This window comes from Marmota flaviventris, chromosome 2 (genome assembly GCF_047511675.1).
Source record: "Marmota flaviventris isolate mMarFla1 chromosome 2, mMarFla1.hap1, whole genome shotgun sequence".
In the NCBI taxonomy this organism is placed as follows: Eukaryota; Metazoa; Chordata; class Mammalia; order Rodentia; family Sciuridae; genus Marmota; species Marmota flaviventris.
In genome coordinates, this window is record NC_092499.1 from 1309618 (window position 1) to 1333074 (window position 23457).

At 58.5% G+C, this 23457-nt stretch overlaps 1 gene segment (V, D, J or C); it reads left to right on the top strand.

Moving 5' to 3' along the window:
• Positions 1-6432: 6432 nt before the first annotated feature.
• Positions 6433-16753, top strand: LOC114101544 (immunoglobulin heavy constant gamma 1-like; the record flags this gene model as incomplete). The annotated part of the segment is given in 7 exon segments: positions 6433-6520; positions 11118-11408; positions 11706-11729; positions 11844-12173; positions 12285-12599; positions 13849-13979; positions 14686-16753. Coding segments are annotated over 7 exon segments (1263 nt in total), but the record flags the coding sequence as incomplete, so codon positions are not given.
• Between the last annotated feature and the right edge of the window lie 6704 nt (positions 16754-23457).

The window sequence follows — 23457 nt, forward strand, 5'->3', positions numbered from 1 at the left end:
AACAAAAATGTCCTGCATCTTAAGGCACCAGAGGCTCTGTGTACACTTCCCTTCCCTAATGACAGTTCCTCCCAGGGGCTTGAGAACACCATCCTTGGGACAGCAGTGGACTCTGACTTAAAAGCCCATATGTATCAAGAAAAAGTCACATAACTTGCTGAAATCTGACTCAGCAATAGAACAGACCACAGCAGCTGAGCCTCCAAAGAATCAGGAGATCTGCTCAATTCCAGTCCCTCCAACCTGCCATCAGACTAGAGAATTCAGATTCAGCCATATATGGATCCCCAACTTTCAGTTATGGCAAACCCCTCTGTGAAGCCACAAAGGGGGAGAATGGGGTCCTCTAATATGAGGGCCAACTAAGCAAAAGGCCTTTGAGGACATTCAACCAGCACTCCCAGGGCACCTGGACTAGGGCTCCCTGACCTCACAAAGTCTTTCTTTATGTACATCCATGAACAGTCAGGAGAGGCTTTAGGAGTCTTGACTCAGGTGCTGGGGACATAGCACTGACCAGTGGCCTATCTATCCAAACAGCTGGACTCTGTAGCCCAGGGCTGGCCACCTTGTTTATGGGCCCTTGTGTTGGAAGCTGATAAACTGGCTATGGGACAAGAACTGGTTGTCAGGTTCCTCATTCAATTTTGACATTGTTAAGAGTACAAAGGACAATATTGGTTGACTAATGGTCAATACCAGGGCATGTTATGTGAAAACCCATGTATCCATGTGGAAGTCATCCAGACTCTAGTCCCAGCAACCTAGCTGTCCGTCAGACCTGCACAACCTGACCACCACTGTGTTGAAGTGTTCTCCAGCAGACCAGACCTGACACACCAGCCCCTCAGGGACCCTGATGTGAAGCACTTCACAGGTGGTAGCAGTTTTATAAAAGATGGGGTATGTTTAGCTGGATATGCAGTGGTCACTCTGGACTCCACTGTTGAGGCAGAACCTCTGCCTCAGGGAACTGCAGCACAAAAAGCAAAACTTAATGCTTTGACTTGAGCACCTCAGTTGACAGCAGGAATCTGTGTGGATATTTACACAGACTCAAAATATCCATTAGCTACCCTTCATGTTCATAGGGCCTTATGTAAGGAAAAGGGAGACATGATGTATGGGCAAGAAATTCTTAAACTTTTGGATGCGCTATGGGCTCCCTGGAAGGTGTGATTATATATTGCCAAGGTCATCGAAAGGGAAACACTGTGGTTTCTCAGGGCAACCGGAGAGCTGACAGAGGGGCCAAGTTAGTTGTCTGCAAGAAACGGGAAGAAAATCCAGTCCCAGGTTTAAATGCTGCCCTTCTGCCTGGCTGACTGTCTAACAGAATGGGAGCCAACATATTCCCAATGTGAAAGAAAGTGATATAAGAATGAACAAGAAAATTTTCTCCCAGATGCATGGTGGAGATTTTCTGATGGGCGGCACAGCCATCCCGGAGATTCTAGCCGCAGCCTTTATCAGATAGTTCTACAGGAGAAAACATTGGAAATACAGCACTTGAGACAGTTCTGAGTCAACATTTCTATGTCCCCTGGCTCACAAACTTCACGTGAACATTCTGAAAACAATGTGAGGTTTGTGCTCACAACAATCCTTGTCAGGGGCCAGAGCTCCCACCAGGAATCCAAAGTATAGGAGGAGCATCTTTTGAAGACTCAGAAATAGACTTCACTGAACTACCACGCTCACAGGGCTATAAGTAACTTTTGGTTTTTGTGTGTTCCTCCTCTGACTGGGTGGAAGCATTTCCCACCCGCCCTGAAAAGGCTAGGGAGATACTAGGATGCTTCTCTGGGAAATGATTACAGCTTTCTTATCCCAATAACTATTGGCTCAGACAATGGGCCAGCTTTTGGGCAGAGGTGATAGGATTACTGACCAAGTGTTTAAACATCAGATGAAAGTTACATCCTGCCTATAGGCTGCAGAGTTCTGGTAAAGTTCAAAGGATGAGCAGGACTTTAAGTCTCAATTGTGTGACCTGTGACAGGAGACACACTAACATTGAGATGAACTTCTCCCTATTACACTGTCGAGGATTAGATCCACTCCCACTAGGAGGACTGGATTCTCTCTTTATGAGACAATGTACGGGAGGCCTCCTCTTATTAGGGAACTACAGGGAGACTTAAGAGAGATAGGAGAATTCACCCTGAGATGACAGCTTCAGGCCTTAGGGAAAACTTAGGTTCCCAACCAATGGGTTAGAGAAAGGTTGCCAGTAAGTTTGACCCAGGTGCACACTCCTTCAAGACAGAGATTGAGTCTGGGTCAAAGAATAGAATATATAACCCCTGATCTTCTTTGGAAGGGCCCTTTCACTGTTATTTTATCCACCCCAACTGCAGTAAAGGTTGCAGAGATAGGTCCCTGGATTGACTACACCAGACTCACGCCTGCAGCTGAGGACTGGGAGTGCTCTCCAGATGCTGCTACGCCCTTGACGCTGACCATCCAGAAAAAAAAGAAAGAAAAAAAAAAAAAAACACCAGAGAAGCTTGAGGATCAGAAGGACAACAGCCCTGCTCCAGTCACTCTGGAAGCTGACTGGTCTTTGCCCAGCCAAAGCTTGAGGAGACTACGGCCCTGTTTCAGCCACACAGGAGGGACTGGCTATCAATGCATGGTGAAAGATAGACGTCCCACCAGGACTAATGAACTCTTTCAACCTCTAAGATAGTTCTTATGCTGTAATGCATTGCCACCCCTTGCTTCTAGATATATACACAGTTCTCTGTTTGGTTTTTGCTACTGGTTTGATAACAGTAACTCCTACTGACTGGACTCTGGGTAACAAAATTTCACTCACACATTTTTTCTTGCTTATATAAGTTTTCTAGGATTTGTTTGGTGTTATTAGTATGGCTTTATTAACTTATGCCGTTTAACCTATGCTAACCAAAATGTTAGTCTATCATTTAGTTTGGTTTCCTTTGATAACCTTAAGAGGCTCTACCCTACTCCTATTCCAACAGTGGAGATCATGTGAACCATGTGTCAAGCCAATCCACTATAACCAAGAGGTGGTAAAATTAGGACCTGTTCCACCAGAGGAATGTTCTAGATGGATAGCTGTTTGGAAAGAAAAAAAAGAGTTCTATTGGAAAGAAACTTGATTTTGGAGGTCACCAAGCTTGAGGTGAAGGTAACTGGCCACCCCAGAGGATTATTGCCACAAATGGTCCCGCTTGCTACCTGGGCACAAAATGGCAGTTGGAGCTATAGAACTCCTATTTACATGTTAAACAGAATTATTCACTTACAAGCTGTACTGGAAATTATTATTAATCGGACTGCCACAGCCTTTGACCTCCTAGCCACACAACAGATGAGATGTGAGTGGCTAACTATCAAAACCACTTGGCATTAGATTACCTACTGGCTGGGAAAAAGAAATATGTGCAGAGTTCAACAGCTCAGATTGTTGCATCCAAATCAATGACAATAGACAAACAGTTAATGATATAGCCAACAACACAAGAGAACCAGCACATGTGCTTGTTCATACCTAGAAGGGCATTAAAGTTTGGGTCCCAAACATGCTTTTGGGAGATGGTTTTCAACTCTTGGTAGATTTAAAAGCTTAACTGGTGTAGTGGGTATTCTGCAGCTAACCTGTTCATTGCTCCCATGTTTGGCTCCACTGTGCATTAAAACTATTGGGTCCACTATAGAAGCTGCTGTTGAAAGGATGACAACAACTAAGGTTTTGGCATTACATAAGGCTTTACGCCAAGATAATGGTAATGATGCTCTTAAATTTAAAGGATTAGATGTTGGGGATGCAAATCAAGTCAAGATGGCGCCTGGCACTTTGCCAGGAGGAGTGGTTTGTGAAGTGAGGCCAGTGAGCCATTAAGATGATGAGGATTCCTTATTGGCTGACTGCTATATCTAGATGATGTTAATTAAGTTAAGCTGTGTGTAATTAGTGAAGTATATATACCTCTGCTGTCCGGCAGAGAAGCGGCTCCTGCTACCTTGGGTGCCTGCTGCTTTGAGTTCTTGCTCAGTTCCCACTGAGTTCACTTGCAATTAAGTAGTTCCCACTTCAACCTTCAAGTTGCTTGTCACCTCCCGGTTATTTGCCCAGCCGGACTGCAGCAATTAAATTATGGGGAGTACCATTAAAGGGGGAATTGAAGTAGCACCCACATTTTCCACAGAAAAGTTTTACCTGGGCTTATCCAGAAATCCTCACCACGGCTGATTTGGGGGCTGTCAGCAAAAGAGTCTCTGCAAAAGAGTCCAATGCAGATAAACTTCCTATTTTCGTGTTGCCCTATTTTACTTGGCCACTAGCCGGGAAGATACCTGCACTCCAGGTGCTGGGCACCCCCTTACTAGTTTTTCACAAATGTACCCAGAATAGTAGTTTGTAGAAATGTGCAAACAAGGCCTCTGGCCTTGAGCTGGGCTTCACAGAGACATCTACATTTTTAAGAGAAGTTACAACTGGGTCCATGGTAACAGCTGGCAGGGGGAGGAAAGAAAGGGGAGAAGAAGCTCTCCCCTTCTCAGGTGTGGTCCTTGAAGAGTTAACTTGCCCAGAACAATGCAAGAAAAACCTGCTTTCATGTGAACTTCTGCAGACTGTGAACTTCTGAGCCCCTCCCCTTACACGCTGGGTATAAAACTCTGAAACTCCCTGAATTTGGGGTTCAGGGGATTGATTGATTACAGCAAATGCTGTGCCCTCTGAGCCTGGCTGCAGCCAAATAAAACTGTTTTCTGCTATTTTCGGTGCCTTGCCTGGTTTGTCCCTACAACAGCCTCCCTGTCCCTGGTGCTGAGTCCTGGCAGCCTGAGCAGATGACCACAAGTGTCCCCCTCCACTGCCAGCCCTGCAGCCCACACAAGGCCTCCCCAGCCTGCCTTGCTGGTGTGCTGAGCTGGGTGGGGCCCCTGGAACTCCAGCCTGTAAGGCTGAGCCATGCCGAGCTCCACCTAAGGTGAAGCTGGGCCCCCACAGCCACCAATGCAGGGGTGGTGTGCGCCCAGGACACCCTGCCTCTCCAGTCCTTGCCACATGCCCCCCCGGGACCAGAGGGGCACTCGGGGATGCCATGAGTCTGGCCTGTCCTGTGGGTGCCATTTGGTGGGTGCATGGCGTGCTCCCAGAGGCCCCGGAGCACGCCGTGACAGCTGGCCCCAGGACATTTCATGTTGAACACTTCCTCAGAGACCCGGGCTCACACAATTGTCCCTCACCCATGCACCATCCTATATGCTTCCTCTACAACTCCTCAGGGGGCCTTGACGTCCCCAACACCCTCTCCACCTCCTTTCCATTCCCATCACTCACCCCTCCCAGGCCCTGACATGGCCTGGCCTCTGAACAGGGGACGCCTCCCTGTTCCTGCTCTTCCAGAGCCTTCATCCTCAGGGCCCTCCAGAGCCCAGCTCAGGTCCCCCACCTCCTCTCTCACCCTTCACACCCGCCCAGGCACTGCGCTCCCCTTCCCTGTGGGTGGCCAGCTCCCCCAGGCCCTAGGGGAGCCCTGTTTCCCTCTCCAGTGCTGGCCCAGCAGTCCTGGACCCTCAAGGAGGGAGTGCACCCACATACTGAGGAAGCCAAGATGTCCCCCTCGCCGGTGACCCTCTGCTCTGTTCCCTCCCCTCAGACCCAGGAAGCTAATGGCCACCTCTCCCTCACCTGCAGCACCCCCTGGCAGCCCTTGCTCAGGCCCTGAACGGGCCCCTCTTCCTGCCCTCTGTGGGTGGACACCTTGAGCACCCAGTGCCTCTGCAGCTCTCCCATCTCCTGCATCCCCAGGCCCTGGGCACACAGCCAGGGCTGCCATCTGCTCATCTGGGAGCGCCAGCCCCAGAGACCTGTCCACCAGCCTAGCCCTCCTGGGCCAGCACTGGTTCTCTCTGTAGCCCCATCTTGCCCCTTGCCAGGGACCCCAAGGAACCCCGAGCCCCTTTCTTCCCTTCCCACCAGCTTGTGCCCACCAATCCCAAGGCCCCCACTCTCCTCCTGCTCTGGAGGATCTGGGTTCTCCCAAGGAAGAGCTGTCTGCAGAGAGGTCCAGGGAGAAGCAGCCACCAGAACCAGGCTGGGGTCAGAGGGTCAGGGGGCTGCCCAGGAACTGAGGGGTCCCAGTCTCCAACGAGGCAGTCAGAGTGGAGGGCCTAACTGCAGAGCCGCGGGCCAGCCCCAGGCAGGAGCACAGAGCAGCAGGTGGGATTGGGCCTCCCCCTTCTCCCCTGGGACCCAAGGGCACTGCTCCCCACCACCACATGTCCACACGAGATGGCCGCACCCAGGTCTGAGCCCCCTCACCCTCTGACCCAGAACCCCCAGAAGAAAAGGGAACTTAGGGAAGTGTGCATGCCACCAGTTTTAGTCCTGTTCTTAGTCTCTGCGGGGCGGGGGCGGGGAGGGACTTGCACCTCTGGGGACAACAGCCGTGACGCCTGGGAGCACAGGACAGAGTAGAGTGGGTGGCAGTAAGGGGCCAGAGCAGGAAGGGCTGGCAAGCGCCCTTCAAGGCCCCACAAGGTGAGTGGGGTTGGCAGGGAGAGGAGGCCACAGGAGGAGAGGACATGGAGCCTGGGCCACAGTGGCCCTTCAGGACCAGCATCCCACGGGCCATGGGATGTGGGAGGGAGCAAGAGCACAGCCCCCACACAGAGGGCCCCGCACAGCACCCAGGGGTCTGCCTTAGAAAGTGCCAACCAGTGAGGGACAGGAACCAGGGGCAGGGCACTGCCAGGCCACCAGAGCTGGACACACGTCCTACTCACGGACATGAGGGGATGGGGCAGGAGGGGGTCAGAGGAACAACATGGCCTCTCCTAGAGACTGTGGGTATGAGGCAGAGCTAAGGGGAACTCAAGGAGGCAGGGCCAGGGCAGCTTCCAGAGCCAGGTGCAGAGGAAGCCTGGAGCACAGGGACACAGGGTCCAGGCCTCCTCCAGGGGCAGGGCAGGGCCAGCGGGCTCTGCTGGACACAGCTGGCTGGAGAGAGGATGGGAGCTTCAGGGGCTCTGGGAGCAAGGCCAGTCCTGGGAAGAGGGTGAGGCCAGAGGAGGACCCAGCCTCCACTGAGGGAGAGTGGGGTGGGACGAGGCAGCTCTGGGCTCAGGGACCTGGGCAGAGCAGGTGCACGTGAGCTGGGCAGGTGGGGTGCCTGAGAGTCGTGAGCCACCCAGGAGCCACCCCTGGGACCAGGGTCCAAGCTGACACAGGTGAGCTGGGGAAAGCAGGGATGCTGAGGGACCTGGGCAGTCCCGCGGCTCAGAGAACCAAGGGAGAGCAGCTACAGGAGAGCTGGGCAGTGGAGTGCTGGAAGGCTGGGGAAGCCCAGGGCGCAGGGCACCAGGGGCAGAGCATCTGAAGGTGAGCTGGGCAGGTGGGGGGGCTGGAGGTGACCGGGAAGACCCAGGAGCTCAGGGGACCTGGGCAGAGCACTCACAGGTGAGCTGGGGCAGGTGGGGTACTGGAGGTGCCCAGGAAGCCCCAGGAGCTTAGGGGACCTGGGCAGAGCACTCACAGGTAAGCTGGGCAGGTGGGGTACTGGAGGTGCCCAGGAAGCCCCAGGAGCTTAGGGGACCTGGGCAGAACACTCACAGGTGAGCTGGGGCAGGTGGGGGTGCTGGAAGTGGCCAGGAAGCCCCAGGAGCTCAGGGGACCTGGACAGAGCACTTACAGGTGAGCTGGGGTAGGTGAGGGGGCTGGAGGTGCCTGGGAAGCCCCAGGAGCTTAGGGGACCTGGACAGAGCACTTACAGGTGAGCTGGGGCAGGTGGGGTGCTGGAGGTGCCTGGGAAGCCCCAGGAGCTAGGGACCTGGGCAGAGCACTTACAGGTGAGCTGGGGAAGTATGGGTACTGGAGGTGTTCAGGAAGCCCCAGGAGTTCTAGGGACCTGGGCAGGTGGGAGTACTTGGGGAGCCTGAGATGCCCCAGGAGCTCAGGGAACATGGGCAGAGCAGTCACAGGTGAGCTGGGGCAGGTGGGGGTGCTGTATGTACCTGGGAAGTCCCAGGAGCTCAGGGGACTTGGGCAGAGCATTTACAGGTGACCTGGGCAGGTGGGAGGGCTTGGGGAGCCTGAGTTGCCCCAGGAGCTCAGGGGACCTGGGCAGAGCAGTTACACATGAGCTGGGGCAGGTGGGGGTGCTGGAGGTGCCCAGGAAGCACCAAGAGTTCTGTGGACCTGGACAGAGCACTAACAGGTGATCTGGGAGGTAGGATTGCTGGAGGGGCCTGGGAAGGTTCAGGAGCTCAGGGGACCTGGGCAGAGTAGTTACAGGTGAGCGGGGCAGGTGGAGGTACTAGAGGAGCCAGGAAAGCCCAGGAGCTCCGGGAGACTGGGCAGAGCAGCTGCGGGTGAGCTGGGGCAGGTGGGGGGCTGGAGGTGTCTGGGAAGCCCAAGGAGCTCAGGGGACCTGGACAGAGCAGTTATAGGTGAGCTGGGAAAGGTGGGGGTAATGGAAGTGCCTGGGGAGCCCCAGGAGCTCAGAGGAACTGGACAGAGCTGTTACCATTGAGCTGGGGCAGGTGGGGGTGCTGGAGGTGCCTGGGGAGCGCCAAGAGCTCAGAGGACCTAGACAGAGCACTTACTATTAAGCTGGGGAATGTGAGGGTACTTGAGGTGCCTGGGAAACCTGAGGAGCTCAGGGGACCTGGACAGAGAAGTAACCATTAACCTGGGGGAAGTGGGAGGTGCTGGAGGTGCCAGCGAAGCCTGAGGAACTCAGGAGACCTGGGCACAGCACTTACAGGTGAGCTGGGACAGGTGGAGACGTTGGAGGAGCCCGGGAAGCCCCAGGAGCTCAGGGTAACTTGGCAGAGCAGTTGCAGCTTAGCTAGGGCAGGTGGGGGTGCGGGAGGTGCCCGGAAAGCCCCAGGATGTCAGGAGCCAGGGGCAGAGAAACTACTCTGAACTTGGCCAGTGGTAGTTCTGGCAGGGCTTAGGCGCCCCAGGAGCTCAGGGGACCAGAACATAACAGTTACAGGTGAGCTGGGGCAGGTCGGGGACCACTCTGTCTGCTGACATTCCCAGAACTCAGGGGAACAGACAATAGCCACAGTGTCCTGGAGCAGGTGGGCGACCAGGGCAATCCCACAGGTAGAGTCTGAAGGGTCCAGCTACAGGGTCCCTGGGTCCCTGCAGGAGCTGAGCAGATGCAGGTTAACAGGGGCTGAGGAGGGTTTGCAGAGCCCAGGGCGGGGACCTTTTGAGCAGAGGACAAAACAGGGAGCAGAAGCAAAGCACCAGGGGCAAAGCATCCTGCACAGGCCAGTGGGGCAGCAGGTGAGCAAGGGCAGGCCAGGAGTGGCCAGCAAGGGGCTCTGGGCATCCAGAGCACACAGCACAGGGCTGTGCAGGCAGCCCCACTGAGCTCGGGAGGCTAGAAGGGGCTCAGCGCCCACGGCTGCTGTGCTCTGAGCTGCCAGGAGTGGGCAGGGCCACGGGGAGCAGGGCTGAGGGGGGGCTGCAGAGGGCTGCCCAGAGCAGAGAGCAGGGCTGAGGTGTGCTGAGTTCAAGGTGGGAGGGAGCCAGAAGGGGACAGGAGCTCAGGGAAGCAGCCGTCGGCCGACTGCTGGGAAGAGACTGAGCTTCCAGAACCTGGTGCTTACAGGACAGCTGACCAGGCAGAGCAAGGGGAGCAGGGAAGCTTCCGGAACTGGGGGCCACGGGGAAGGCCGGGGGGGTCACAGAGTCCAGGAGCTCATCCAGGAGGGCTCTGCTGGGAAGACTAGGCCGAAGAGAGGATGGGTGCTTCCGGGCTCTGGAAGCAAACCAGTCCTGGGTGGGGGAGGCCAGCAGAGGAGCCAAGCTGGACGGATGGAGGGCAGAGTGGGCAGTGGGACCCCCAGACATTGGGCAACAGAGGCAGAACTGCCGCAGGAGAGCTGGGGCAGGTAGGGTGCTGGGGGACCTGGGCAGCCCAGGGAGATCAGGAACCTGCTGGTCTTGCCCTCCCACTGGCCCCAGATCACCCATCCTTGGTCTCCGGGACTGTCCACATTCCTCCCTCCCCACAGCACAGGAGGATTGGCGGGAGCAAGCTGGTGGGAAGGGAAGAAAGGGGCTTGGGGCTCCTTGGGGTCCCTGGCAAGGGGCAAGATGGGGCTACAGGGAGAACCAGTGCTGGCCCAGGAGGGCCAGGCTGGGGGACAGCTCTCTGGGGCTGGCGCTCCCAGATGAGCAGATGGCAGCCCTGGCTGTGTGCCCAGGGCCTTGTGCTGAGGGCTGGGGGTCCTGGGCTGAGTCCCAAGGGCCCTGGGAAGGAAGGCTCGGGAGAGGTCGGGGCTCACAGGTGCCTGGAGGCCAGGCCAGAGCTGCAGAGGGGCTCTGAGGGGCAGGCAAGAGGGCCAAGGAGAGTGCCCATCGTGCACCTCAGGAAGCAGGGCAGGGAGACCTGGGGAGGGACGGGTCCAGTGATGAGCCAGAGCTCAGGGCTACGGGGAGCCAATCAGGAGGGTCCCAGGGGCTGTCTCAGGGCAGGGCCTAGGGCCCACGGCCAGGACCAAGGGCACTGGGTTGCTCAGAGCCAACTCCAAAACACCTGACCCTGCAGGGTTAGGTCCAAGGCCTGGGCTCTGGGCCGAGGTGCAGGGAGGAGAGCCCAGGCAGAGGTAGCCAACCCCACCCAGAGCAGGACTCCTCGGTAACAGTGGAGGGCACAGGGGACCTGAGAACAAGGCCACTAGTCAGGCCAGATGCCCACAGGAAGCACATGGGGACAGGGAGCTGGTGGGCCCAGCAGGACCCAAGATGGCACCCACCATGGGCAGAGCCCAGGATGGGGCTGGGAGCCCCAGGGCCACACAGGTCCAGTGGTCATCAGATGCTAAAGGATCCGCGTGCAGCCTCTCCCACAGGGGCAGGGGGTGGCACACAGGGCTAACTGCACAGTTGGCTCTGTGTCCTTCTGGAAGCCCATCAGGAGAGGTCTGGCCGGGCCTGGGCATCCTTGAGGTGGGGGATCACCTAGGGAGGTGGGGCCTACCAGGTGGGTACCTGATGCCCACAAACCCAGACAACAGACCCTGCCTGATGCTTGGGGAGAGCCAAGGACAGCGGACCTTCTGTGGGCCTGGGTCCATCTGCGTCCAGCACAGCTCACTCAGTATCTTCTCTCTTGCAGCTTCGACCACAGCCCCATCAGTCTTCCCCCTGGCCCCCTGCTCTAGGGACACATCTGGCTCCTCAGTGAACCTGGGCTGCCTGGTCAAGGACTACTTCCCTGAGCCGGTGACCGTGACATGGAACTCAGGATCCCTGTCCAGTGGAGTCCGCACCTTCCCAGCTGTCCTGCAGTCAGGGCTCTACTCTGTCACCAGCATGGTGACTGTGCCCACCAGCACCTGGCCCAACCAGACCGTCACCTGCAATGTAGCCCACCCGGCCAGCAGCACCAAGGTGGACAAGACCATTGGTAAGGGGACAGCCTGCACGGGGAGGGGTCCTCTGGAAGTCAGGCAGGTCTGTGCCACCTGGAAAACTCTGCCATGCCTCTCATGCCCAGGGAGAGTGCTCTGTCTCCACCAGGCCCAGGGCAGGCACAGTCTGGATGCCCACGTGTGGGCTCCTGGGCACTGGTCATAGGCCTGCCAAGAGCCATACCCAAGAGCAGCCTGGCCCTAACCTGAGCACCCCCAGGGCCAAACTCACCCTGTCTCTGCGGGTGTCTTCCTCCCCCATATCTCAGTGACCCCATCCTTCTCTCCTGCAGATCCCAGGAAGTCACCATGTCAAGGTAAGTCACCAGGCCTTGCCCCAAGATGAAGGAGCGGGATGGGTGCCCACAGAAGTCTCAGGCAGAGGGTAGACCCCAAGTGCTGACCCGTGTCCTCCATCTCTCCCACATTAGATATGGAAATCCTGGGGGGACCATCCGTCTTCATCTTCCCCCCAAAGCCCAAGGACACACTCATGATCTCCCTGACCCCCAAGATCACATGCGTGGTGGTAGATGTGAGCGACGAAGAACCCGAGGTCCAGTTCAGCTGGTATGTAGACAACGTGGAGGTGACCACAGCTCAGACAAAGCCACAGGAGAGGCAGTACAACAGCACATTCCGCATGGTCAGTGTCCTCCCCATCAAGCACCAGGACTGGCTGAATGGCAAGAAGTTCAAGTGCAAGGTCAACAACAAAGCCCTGCCAGCCCCCATCGAGAGGACCATCTCCAAAGTCGCAGGTGGGAGAGGGCAGCGGGCAGGGCAGGGCATGGGGCTGCCTGGTCACATGGAGCCTGGCTCAGCCTGCCACTGCCCTGTCAGTGACCTCTGTGCTGACCTCTGTTCCACAGGGCAACCCCGGGCGCCAGAGGTGTACGTCTTGCCCCCGGCCCAGGAGGAGCTGACCAAGAACACCGTCAGTCTGACCTGCTACATCCAAGGCTTCTACCCTGCCGACATCTCTGTGGAGTGGGAGAAGCAGGGGCAGCCGGAGCAGGACTACAAGACCACCGAGCCCGTCCTGGACTCCGACGGGACCTACTTCCTCTACAGCAAGCTCAGGGTGGACAGGAACAGATGGCAGCGAGGAGACCTCTACACATGCTCAGTGATGCACGAGGCTCTGCACAACCACTCCACCCAGAAGACCCTGCCCCGGTCCCCGGGTAAATGAGCCTGGCGAGTCATCACCCCAGAGGACACTGTCACCTTCCCTCACCTGCCCGTGTGAATAAAGCACCCAGCCTGCCCTGGGACCCTGTGAGACTATCCTGGTTCTTTCTGAGGCAGAGAGCTCTTGGCACGTCTGGGCTGTGGGCTGTCGGCCAGGCTGCCTCCGAGGCCCACGTTGTCACGGCTAGAGAGAGGGAGGGGTCCCACATGGCCAGACCAGAGCCACTGTCTGCCCAGCTGGCTGGGGTTTGCCCCCGCAGGGCACGAGGCTCGGCCAGAGGCTAAGCCTCTCCCAGACCTTCCCCAGCCCCAGCAACTCTGGCTGATCAGGGAGATACCTCTCAGGAGCCCCCAGGAAAGGACACAGCCCCCCTGTCAGAGACTGTCCTTGTGTCCTGATTCCCTGTCCAAGGATCTCTCTGTGTCCATGCAGGGGTTGACTAGCCATGGGAGTGGGATAGGCCCTCCATGCACTGCCCACCCCTGGGAACACCCACATCCGGCAGCCCTGAATGGCCCAAGGGAGGGACTGTCCAGAAAACCACACAGACACAGAGCACAGACCCTTTGGACCAACCCACAGGGCACCTGCCCACACTCGTGCACACTGGGGCCTCACACGGGCAACAGGCACACCCAGAGCCAGCAAGTGTCCAGTCACTGAACACTCACAAGCACACGGGACCACCCACGGCCTCACACACTGACCAGCTCAGATCCCAGCCCCCTCTCAGGAGGCACCTACACCCAAGCCCTGACACACCCAGGCCCGACACCCACACTGACCCCCACACAGGCACACACCCCCTTACCACAAGATCCAGCTCCCTCCCCAGCGCAGACTGTCCCTGTAGCTGGGGCCACACCAGGGACAGGCTCTGCCATCTCTCCAGCCCCTGGGCCTGGTCACCACTGAATAAGCAGGGGCCACACAGGCTGCGGGGACATCCCTGCAGGGTCACAGGCCCAGTGCTGCCTGGCCTGCCCCAGCACTGACGCCTGGAGCTCGCAGCAAGGAGCTCCCATGAAGTCCAGGCCACCGTCCACAGCCAGGGGGTCTGGATGAGTTGGGCCCCAGTGGGAGGAGCGGGGGGCTGAGGCCCACCAGAGAAGGCCACCAGGGAAACCTGGCCCCAGTCCGCGCACTGCTGGCCCAGCCCAGCGGCCCTTCTCCTGGCCCCCGGGAGGCAGCTCCCAGGTCCCACCTTGGCGCCACACACTGACCACCCCCTCCCTGTCCAGAGCTCAGCCTGGATGACAGCTGTGCAGAGGCCCAGGACGGGGAGCTGGACGGGCTGTGGACGACCATCACCATCTTCATCAGCCTCTTCCTGCTCAGCGTGTGCTACAGTGCCACTGTCACTCTCTTCAAGGTCGGCCACACTGTCCCCGTGCTGTCCCCATGCCATCCCCCGTGTCCCATGCTGTCCCTCACTGTCCCCATGCCATCTCCACACTGTCCCACAATGTGTCCCATGTCATCTCCACACTATTCTCATGATGTGTCCCATGTCATCCCCACCCTGCCCCATGGTGTGTCCCATGCCGACCCCACGCTGTCCCCATGCCATCTCCACATGTCCCTCGGTGTGTCCCATGCTGTCCCAATGCTGTCCCCATGCCATCTCCACATGTCCCACGGTGTGTCCCATGCTGTCCCCACACTGTCCCCATGCCATCTCCACATGTCCCTCGGTGTGTCCCATGCTGTCCCAATGCTGTCCCTGTGCCATCTCCACATGTCCCACGGTGTGTCCCATGCTGTCCCCACGCTGTCCCCATGCCATCTCCACATGTCCCACGGTGTGTCCCATGCTGTCCCAATGCTGTCCCACAGTGTGTCCCATGCTGTGTCCACAATGCTCCATGCTGACCACCACACCGTCTCCACCCTGCTCCCCACCTACCCCCACACTCTCCCCACATTGTGCCCAACTGTCCTCTACCTGTCCCTACCGTGTACCCCACCCAATTACCCAAACTCTCCCTACCCCATTCCTCCCACTGTCCCCACCCTGTCCCCTCACTGTCCACAGCTCTCCCTCAGGTGACTGTGGGCTCACCTGTGCTGTTCTACAGGTGAACAGGATCTTCTCCTCGGTGGTGGAGCTGAAGCCGACCATCGCCCCTGACTACAGGAACATGATCGGGCAGGGGGCCTAGGCCACCTCCTGCAAGGGGCCCAGGGCCTCCCAGACCCTGGAGGACCATCCATCGTGGCCAGCAGCCTGGCTCCCCAGCCACGCCTGCCCTCAGACCTCATTGCCCTCTGACCCTGCGACTCACTGACCCTGCAGCCCTGCTCCTGCCCTTTGGAGGACCTCTGGAGAGCAGGCTCTACCCCCAGACCTCAGCAGCCTGGACACAGACCACCCCTGGCCCAAGACACTGGCCAGGGCCAGCAGGGGACATGTGCACATCACCAGGACATCGCTGCCCTCAGGGGCCGGGAGGAGACCAAGGTCAGCTTGCTGAAGTCCACCAGGGCAGAGACAGCTTCGCACTGACCCTGTCCACTCCAGCCTCCCCACTGCAGGGTTTCTTGAGAGAGAAGGTGAAGTCCTCAGAACACTGAGTGGGGACCTCTCACCTGAGCTGGGAAGCTCTGGGCCAACACTCCCCAACAGGGGAGCTTCGGGAAGGGCTTCCTGCGGTCACTCAGATGGCCTTCACTCCCGCCCGTGCCGCGCCAAGCCCCATCTTGGGTCATTCTGCAAACCCCGAGTCTCTCTGGCTCCTGGGAAGCAGCCTCCTGTGTGATGGGGTCTCTGTGCACTGGCCCCTCCTTTGGCGCGCCCTCTTCAGAGGTGGGGTTCTACCCACAGGACAGCACCTCGGACCCTCTCTGCATGGGGGCAACTGGGGTAGGTCCAGGATGCCACTTCCCACAGTGGGACCCAGCTCCACACCAGGGAGACCACTCAGAAGGACCTGGGCACATGTGGCCATTCCGGGAGGCCTGGCGAGTGCTACGGCAGAGACCACCTGAGAGGGTGGGCATCAGCCAGGTGTCCCTCTAGCAGAGCGGCTGGACAGTGTCCAGGCAGGCCAGGCATGGACTGAGGCTGCTGAGGGTACCAGGCAGGTGGGGCACAGGAGGCCAGGACACAGCCAGGCCACAGACGGCGGGTGGACCAGAGCCCCTCCAGAGGGCCCAGGGCCTGGGGAGCCACGGCTGGCGGACAGTGACGACAGACAGAGGCCCCCAGGATCTGTTTGTGCCATCACTACTCAGGAGCGAACACCGAGTCAGAGTTTCCAGAGAGGAAAAGACACAACAAAGAGCAGAGGGGCCTCCCCAGGGGGGCTCAGGACAGTGGCCCAGGACCTGCACACTTCTGGCTTTAATAGGAGAGAACAGAGGGACCTCCCAGGGGGACTCAGGACAGTGGCCCAGGACCTGCACACTTCTGGCTTTAATAGGAGAGAACAGAGGGGCCTCCCAGGGGGGCTCAGGACAGTGGCCCAGGACCTGCACACTTCTGGCTTTAATAGGAAAGAACAGCAGGACCTCCCAGTGGGGCTCAGGACAGTGGCCCAGGACCTGCACACTTCTGGATTTAATAGGAGAGAACAGCAGGACCTCCCAGTGGGGCTCAGGACAGTGGCCCAGGACCTGCACACTTCTGGCTTTAATAGGAGAGAACAGAGGGGCCTCCCAGGGGGCTCAGGACAGTGGCCCAGGACCTGCACACTTCTGGATTTAATAGGAGAGAACAGCAGGACCTCCCAGTGGGGCTCAGGACAGTGGCCCAGGACCTGCACACTTCTGGCTTTAATAGGAGAGAACAGAGGGGCCTCCCAGGGGGCTCAGGACAGTGGCCCAGGACCTGCACACTTCTGGCTTTAATAGGAGAGAACAGAGGGGCCTCCCAGGGGGGCTCAGGACAGTGGCCCAGGACCTGCACACTTCTGGCTTTAATAGGAAAGAACAGCAGGACCTCCCAGGGGGGCTCAGGACAGTGGCCCAGGACCTGCACACTTCTGGCTTTAATAGGAGAGAACAGCAGGACCTCCCAGGGGTCTCAGGACAGTGGCCCAGGACCTGCACACTTCTGGCTTTGGTAGCTTTCTCCTTCTAGTTTACAGGAACCCCATAATGTCTTTTCAGGTTTTTTCAGAGTGACATTAAACATCCTTTAAACACCCTGCGCCTCTGTGCTCTGCTGTGTCCACCAGCCCAGCCATCATGCACGAGGGGAGGCCACAAGGCCAGGCCAGGCCTGTCCGGCCCTCCCTCCTGCAGCCTCACCCTGCCTGGGAGGCAGCCCTGCTCCCAAGTCCTTTCCTACATGCAGGCACCCTCCTCCCAGCTGGATGCTGCCTGTGCCTGAACAGGTCACTCTGGGGAGCCCTGGGAAGCAGGTGGCCAAGCAGGGTCTCCCCAGCTGGCCACACCAGGCAGGAAGTGTGCGTGCTGCACAGTCAGCTCTGGCAGCGGTGACAGGACGCAGGCTGGACGCTCCAGCAACAGACGCTATCCGCAGTGTCCCGGGGGCCAGGGCTCCTGGGTAGAGGCAGGGCAGACCTGGGCCTCTCTCCCTGGCTTGCACTCACGGTCTTCTCCTTGTGTCCACACAGGCTGTCCCCTGTGCCTGTGGGAGTCCTGGTCTCCTCTTCCGCAGACACAGTCCTAGGGCCTCAGGCCCACCCTGGTGAGCCCATCCCAGTGTGGCTCATCCTGAGGTCCTGGGTCACAACCTCAGCATGTGGGTGTGGAGGCACCACTCAGCCCACAACCACCCTGCCTCCTCTCTTGCAAATGCGCCGTCCCACCCTGACGTCCCCAGCATCAGCCCCAAGTCCCAAGTCCCACACACCCTCCTCCAGGGCAGGTGCTACCCATTCTAGGGCCACTCAGCCCCCAGGGTGCCCAGGTGCCAAGAGCAGCAGGCAGTGGCACAGGGTGGGGGCGTTTGCAGAGACCAGGGAACACAGCCTGGCATGTGAGGGCAGCCCGGTGGAACACGGAGAGTCCATGGCCAGCCCAGCTCAACTTCCCTCTGAGACATACAGGCAGTGGGGAGGGCGAAGGGGCTCTGCAGAGTCCAGGAGGCAAAGAATTGCCAGGGGCCACTCAGCTTCCCATAGGAGGCCAGCTGTGTCTGTGGATGACACTGTGTCGACATCAGGCTCCCTCCCCAGGAGATGCTGCAGAGGGGCCACTCTGGTCCTGGAAGACGCTGCTGGACATTGGGAGACAGAGACCCAGCTGGGGGACTTTCCAGCCCGTGCTTCGGGAGCGAGCGCCCCGTGGGTGCAGGAGCAGGGGCTGCCTGGGTTCCAGACGGGCGTTTAGGGGCCAGGCCTCAAGCTGTTAGAAAGTGTTTATTTGGGTCTTTGCTTCAGTGGGCGAGAGACGTCCTGCCCAGGGTGGGGCTGACCCCACTCGAGGGGCACTGCTGCCATGGGAGCCTCACAGGGACCTGGAGGCCAAGACAGGCGTTGGATTTGCTGCCAATGCCCACTGGCAGTGAGCGGCAGGGAACCTGGGCCAGGCTGGGTGTCTGGACAGCTGTGCAGGCCTCAGGACAGGGTGCCGGGTGCAGGAGGGCAGAACTTGGGGTGCGAGCAGGGGCCCGTCCCAAACAAGGGAGAGCACCCTGCAGCCACCGGGCCCTCCAACACCTGGAGATAAAACCCAGGCCAGAGTGGGTAGGACCAACCCCCCTTGAAGGCGAGCAAGATGGAGACCTCTCAGCTCAGCGCATGCTCCCGCCCTCAGGGCCCTGCAGGCAGGCACCTTGCCCCGCACCCTGGGTAAGGAGCAGGCCTCTGTCTTCTGCTGCTGGGGCCCTTGGGGCCTCCCTGTGTCAGGTGAGACCGTGCAGGCCACGGTCCTGAGAGTGGACAGCCCAGCGAGGCTGAGGAATGGAAGGCCAGGGTCACTCCTTGGCCAAGCCACTGAGAGGGATGGAGAGGTGGCTTCACGTAGACCCTGCCTCCTACCAGGCCATGGCTCCTGGGGAGAGACGAGGCCTCCCAATGTCCTCAGCCCCATTCCTGACATGGTCATCTGGCTGCACCACAACCAGTAGCCGAGAGCGTTGGCTGCAGCCTGGCCAATGTCCTCAGCTACATGGACCTTGAGGGGACACACACCCAACCACACAGTGACAATCAGGGCACATACACATCTGCCTGCACAGAGACCTTCAGAGGACACAGACCCACCCACACAAGGACAATCAGGGCACAACACGCCTGCCTGCACAGGGACCTTCAGGGAACACACACACACACACACACACACACAGGGACAATCAGGGCACACACACCCACACAGGGACCTCCAGGGAACACCACATACACACACACACACACACACACATGCCACTCACACAGGGACTTTCATAAGCACACACACCCACTCACATAGGGACATTCCAGGGACACACATGCCCACCCAAACACGGACCTTCAGGGGACACACATGCCCGCCTACACAGGGACCATCAGGGGACACACACACCCTCCCACACAGGGACCTTCAGGGGACACACACTTCCACCTACACAGGGCCCGTCACATGGCACATGTGCACATCACCCAGCCGCACAGGGACCATTGCACAACACACAGCTATGTGAATCCCACACAGGGACACGATGGCCACCCTGCATCCTGCCCCCAGCGCCCCCTGGAGACCAGGGCAGCCTGGGGCCGGGAGGCTCTGCAGGAGCTCCTCAGAGCAGCGAGCAGGGACCTGGCAGCCTGGTCTGCTCCACGCCTGGTCTCCTGCCCTCTGGACACAGGGGCCCAGCACGCAGGCCGACGTGGTAAGAGAGCTCAAGAGCAATGTTGTCTGGGTGACGAGGCAGAGTGTCCCAGGTTCTGTGGTCACTGCAGTCAACAGGGTGTGGGGGCCAGTTCCCAGGAGAACTGAGAGCACCACTCACATGCTGAGGAGGGAGTGTGAAGAGGGTCAGGAGCAGACGCAACACTGGGTGGATCCATGGGCACCAGGAGGGGCCAGCTGTGCTGCGGCCAGGCCAGACAGAAGGGCACTGCTGTCAATCAGCCATCAGTCATCACCTGTCCAGACAGAGGGGCACTGCTGTCAATCATCCATCAGTCATCACCTGTCCAGACAGAGGGGCACTGCTGTCAATCATCCATCAGTCATCACCTGTCCAGACAGAGGGGCACTGCTGTCAATCATCATCAGTCATCACCTGTCCAGACAGAGGGGCACTGCTGTCAATCAGCCATCAGTCATCACCTGTCCAGACAGAAGGGGTACTGCTGTCAATCATCCATCAGTCATCACCTGTCCAGACAGAGGGGCACTGCTGTCAATCATCCATCAGTCATCACCTGTCCAGACAGAGGGGCACTGCTGTCAATCATCATCAGTCATCACCTGTCCAGACAGAGGGGCACTGCTGTCAATCAGCCATCAGTCATCACCTGTCCAGACAGAAGGGGCACTGCTGTCAATCATCCATCAGTCATCACCTGTCCAGACAGAGGGGCACTGCTGTCAATCATCATCAGTCATCACCTGTCCAGACAGAGGGGCACTGCTGTCAATCAGCCATCAGTCATCACCTGTCCAGACAGAAGGGGCACTGCTGTCAATCATCCATCAGTCATCACCTGTCCAGACAGAGGGGCACTGCTGTCAATCATCCATCAGTCATCACCTGTCCAGACAGAAGGGGCACTGCTGTCAATCATCCATCAGTCATCACCTGTCCAGACAGAAGGGGCACTGCTGTCAATCAGCCTTCAGTCATCACCTGTCCAGACAGATGGATCAATGCTGTCAATCAGCCTTCAGTCATCACCTGTGCAGACAGAGGGGCACTGCTGTCAATCATCCATCAGTCATCACCTGTCCAGACAGAAGGAGCAATGCTATCAATCATCTGTCAGTCATCACCTGTGCAGACAGAGGGGCACTGCTGTCAATCATCCATCAGTCATCACCTGTCCAGACAGAAGGAGCAATGCTATCAATCATCTGTCAGTCATCACCTGTGCAGAGTGAAGGGGCACTGCTGTCAATCATCCATCAGTCGTCATCTGTGCAGACAGAAGGGGCACTGCTGTCAATCATCCATCAGTTCCCACCTGTGCAGACAGAAGGGGCACTGCTGTCAATCATCATCAGTCATCACCTGTGCAGACAGAGGGGCACTGCTGTCAATCTCTATACGTAGAGAGAGGGACAGCAGCTCCAGGACCAGGAAGGGCACCCTGCCCCACAGAGCCCAGGGCTGTACCAGGCACAGCCTCTTCCCACTGGGGCACAGCCGTCCCATCGGTGTCTGTCCTGCGCCACGTTCCTGGCAGCACGAGGCTGGAGAAGCGGGGCCAGGATGGATGGAGAACGCTATGGATCAATGAGAAACCCAAGTGGCTCAGGAGACTGGGCAGGAGAACCAACGGGCTTTACACAGGTCTCCAGCTGCCCCTGGGCACTCAGGACACTGAGTGCAGGACACTGAGCTCCCTCAGTGCAGGCCAGTCCAGGGACGGCTCTGAGCAGTGACCGTCACCATCCCAACACGCGGCCACGGAAAGGCCCAAGGCCGGGCACTACCACGTACCACTGCAGCTACGCAAAGAAAAGGAAGCGCCACCCTCACGCACCCGGAAAAGCAGCTCTGGGACAGCCGTCTCCACGGGACGCAGACCAGTCCTCAGACAGGACTCTAAAGAACACCGTGGTCAAAGGCTGAATGGAAAACATGGTCATATGGGGCTGGCGGGGCTCAGCGGAGAGCGCTCGCCTCGCACGTGCGAGCCCTGGGTTCCATCCCACTCCACATAAAGATAAATATACAGAATAAAGGTATTGTGTCCAACTACAACTAAAAGATAGATATGTAAAAAGAAAATATGACCATAATGAGTGAATAGATAGGGAAACTCCACCAAAAATATCTGTAACAGAAAATTCTCAAGAAACAAATGAAAGTTCTACAACTAAAAAAGTGCAGAAAAATTTAAAGAATAAAAGCCTGTTGAGCCTAAGAGCTGGCTGGAGAGGCATGGGGAAGGCCAGAAGATTTGAAGACATAGCTCCAGGCAGTCTTTTCCGTCATCAGAGAACAGGGAGAAAAACACTGGGAGAAATGAAGAGACTCCAGATCCCATGATCCACTACGAAGCTTCCTAAAATACGTGGCATTGGAGTCCCACGAGAGCAGAGGCCAGAAAAATGGGGCTGGAAAAGTCTTTAAAACACACAAGTTCTTCAATGGGCTGAAACCCCGACTTATGGATACAGAAATTCTAACGAGGTGCCAGCGTCCGTCACCCCGTCCCACCAGGCTGGTGGACAGAGAGGTCAGAGAGCCTGGAGAGCAGCCAGGGAAACAGCAGGCACCAGAGGGGCGGACCACCTGGGCCTGGGAGGCGAGGCAGCAGGAGGAGAGCGTGCCCCCGTGGAGTCAGGGAAGGCTCCCAGAATTCCCTTCCCAAGAAGACACATGGGGACTGGGAGGAGCACCTGAGTCTCCAAGGGAGCACCCAGGGCCACCAAGAGGCAAAGGCACCCGCTGGGGACCGGATCCCACTGAGTCTGGGGATCCAAAGGCGGCTGCAGCCACCAACAGTAGGTGCTCCTTAGACAGAAGGATCTAGAAACACCTAAGCTGGCCCTTAGCCAGCACTGGCCCCTGGTCACCACCAAAGCCAGGCCTGTGCTCACCCACAGGCCCACAGCAAAGAGCACACGCCCAGCGTGGCCCTCATGCTCAGCAGGACAGGGGCCAGTTCTGCAAGAGGCCCACTCAGAGCCTTGATCCTGCTTAGCCAGACACCTTGACAGCCTCTGGCCAGCTTCCACCCACACCCGTCACTTTAGAATCCCTCCCTCGGGGTCAGTCAAGAGCACGCGCTCCCTGGGGATAGCTCAGGACCCGTCCTTGGGCCTGGAGCAGGCGGTGGGGTGCCGTCCGGCCTCATCTCGGTGGCTGGAGAAGGGTCTGCACACCCAGAGCAGTGGGAGGTGCGCCCACAGGCCGGGTGTTCAGAGGAGACCACCTCGAAGCACCTCACTCCTTTAAAACTCACTTTGTGGGCCACCCCGAGGGCAGCAGAGGCCACAGCTGGGCCCCGGTGGGACCTGAGGCCTCAGGAGCTCCAGGTGCCCGCGCCTCCTCCCCAGGGGCCCTCCCTGCCCCAGCACCTGAGCCCAGCTCATCCCGGGGTCAGGCAGAACCAAGGGCCAGGCAGCCTGGTCACAAAGGCCGCTGCCCCTTGTGCCCGCAGCCTGGGGAGAGCCAGCAGGAGGATGCCAGGTGGGTCAGGTGCAGCCCTGCCCTCCCCTGGGGGCCTGCCACAGCCGGGCACCGCCTGACCCACCCTGTGGTTTCCCTCAGAACCACAACTGCTCCCAGGAAACAGGGCGTTTACCCCTTAGCCTCCCACACAGCATCTGTCCCTAGCTTGGATGGGCGGGTGGCCAAGGACTGTCCATCAGGGAGGGACAACACAGGCCAAGCCTCATCTCCCCAGACCTCACCCCCAGGCCCTCCAGTTCCTGGCCCACCATGCTGGTCACCCATCCCACCTGCATCCCTTCTGAGGTCTAGCAATGTGTCTGAAAATCTCTCTGAGGGCACTGAGCCTGCAGAGCCCCGGCCCTCAGACCCCTGCATGGGGACCACTGATGCTGGGAGTCCTAGGTGGAGGGGACAGGGTCCCGATGGCCCTCCCCAGAGACTTTGCACATCCCTCCCAGGACCCCATGGTGACAAGCCAGGCTCAGGTTGCCTGTGTCCTCCCTGGGTGTGCACATGGTCCTCCAGGGGACTCAAAGCGGGAGGGAAGCCCTGCCCAGCACAGCCCTGCTCAGCTTCCCCACACCACGGCTTCTCCAGCCCTGTGGAAGCAGAG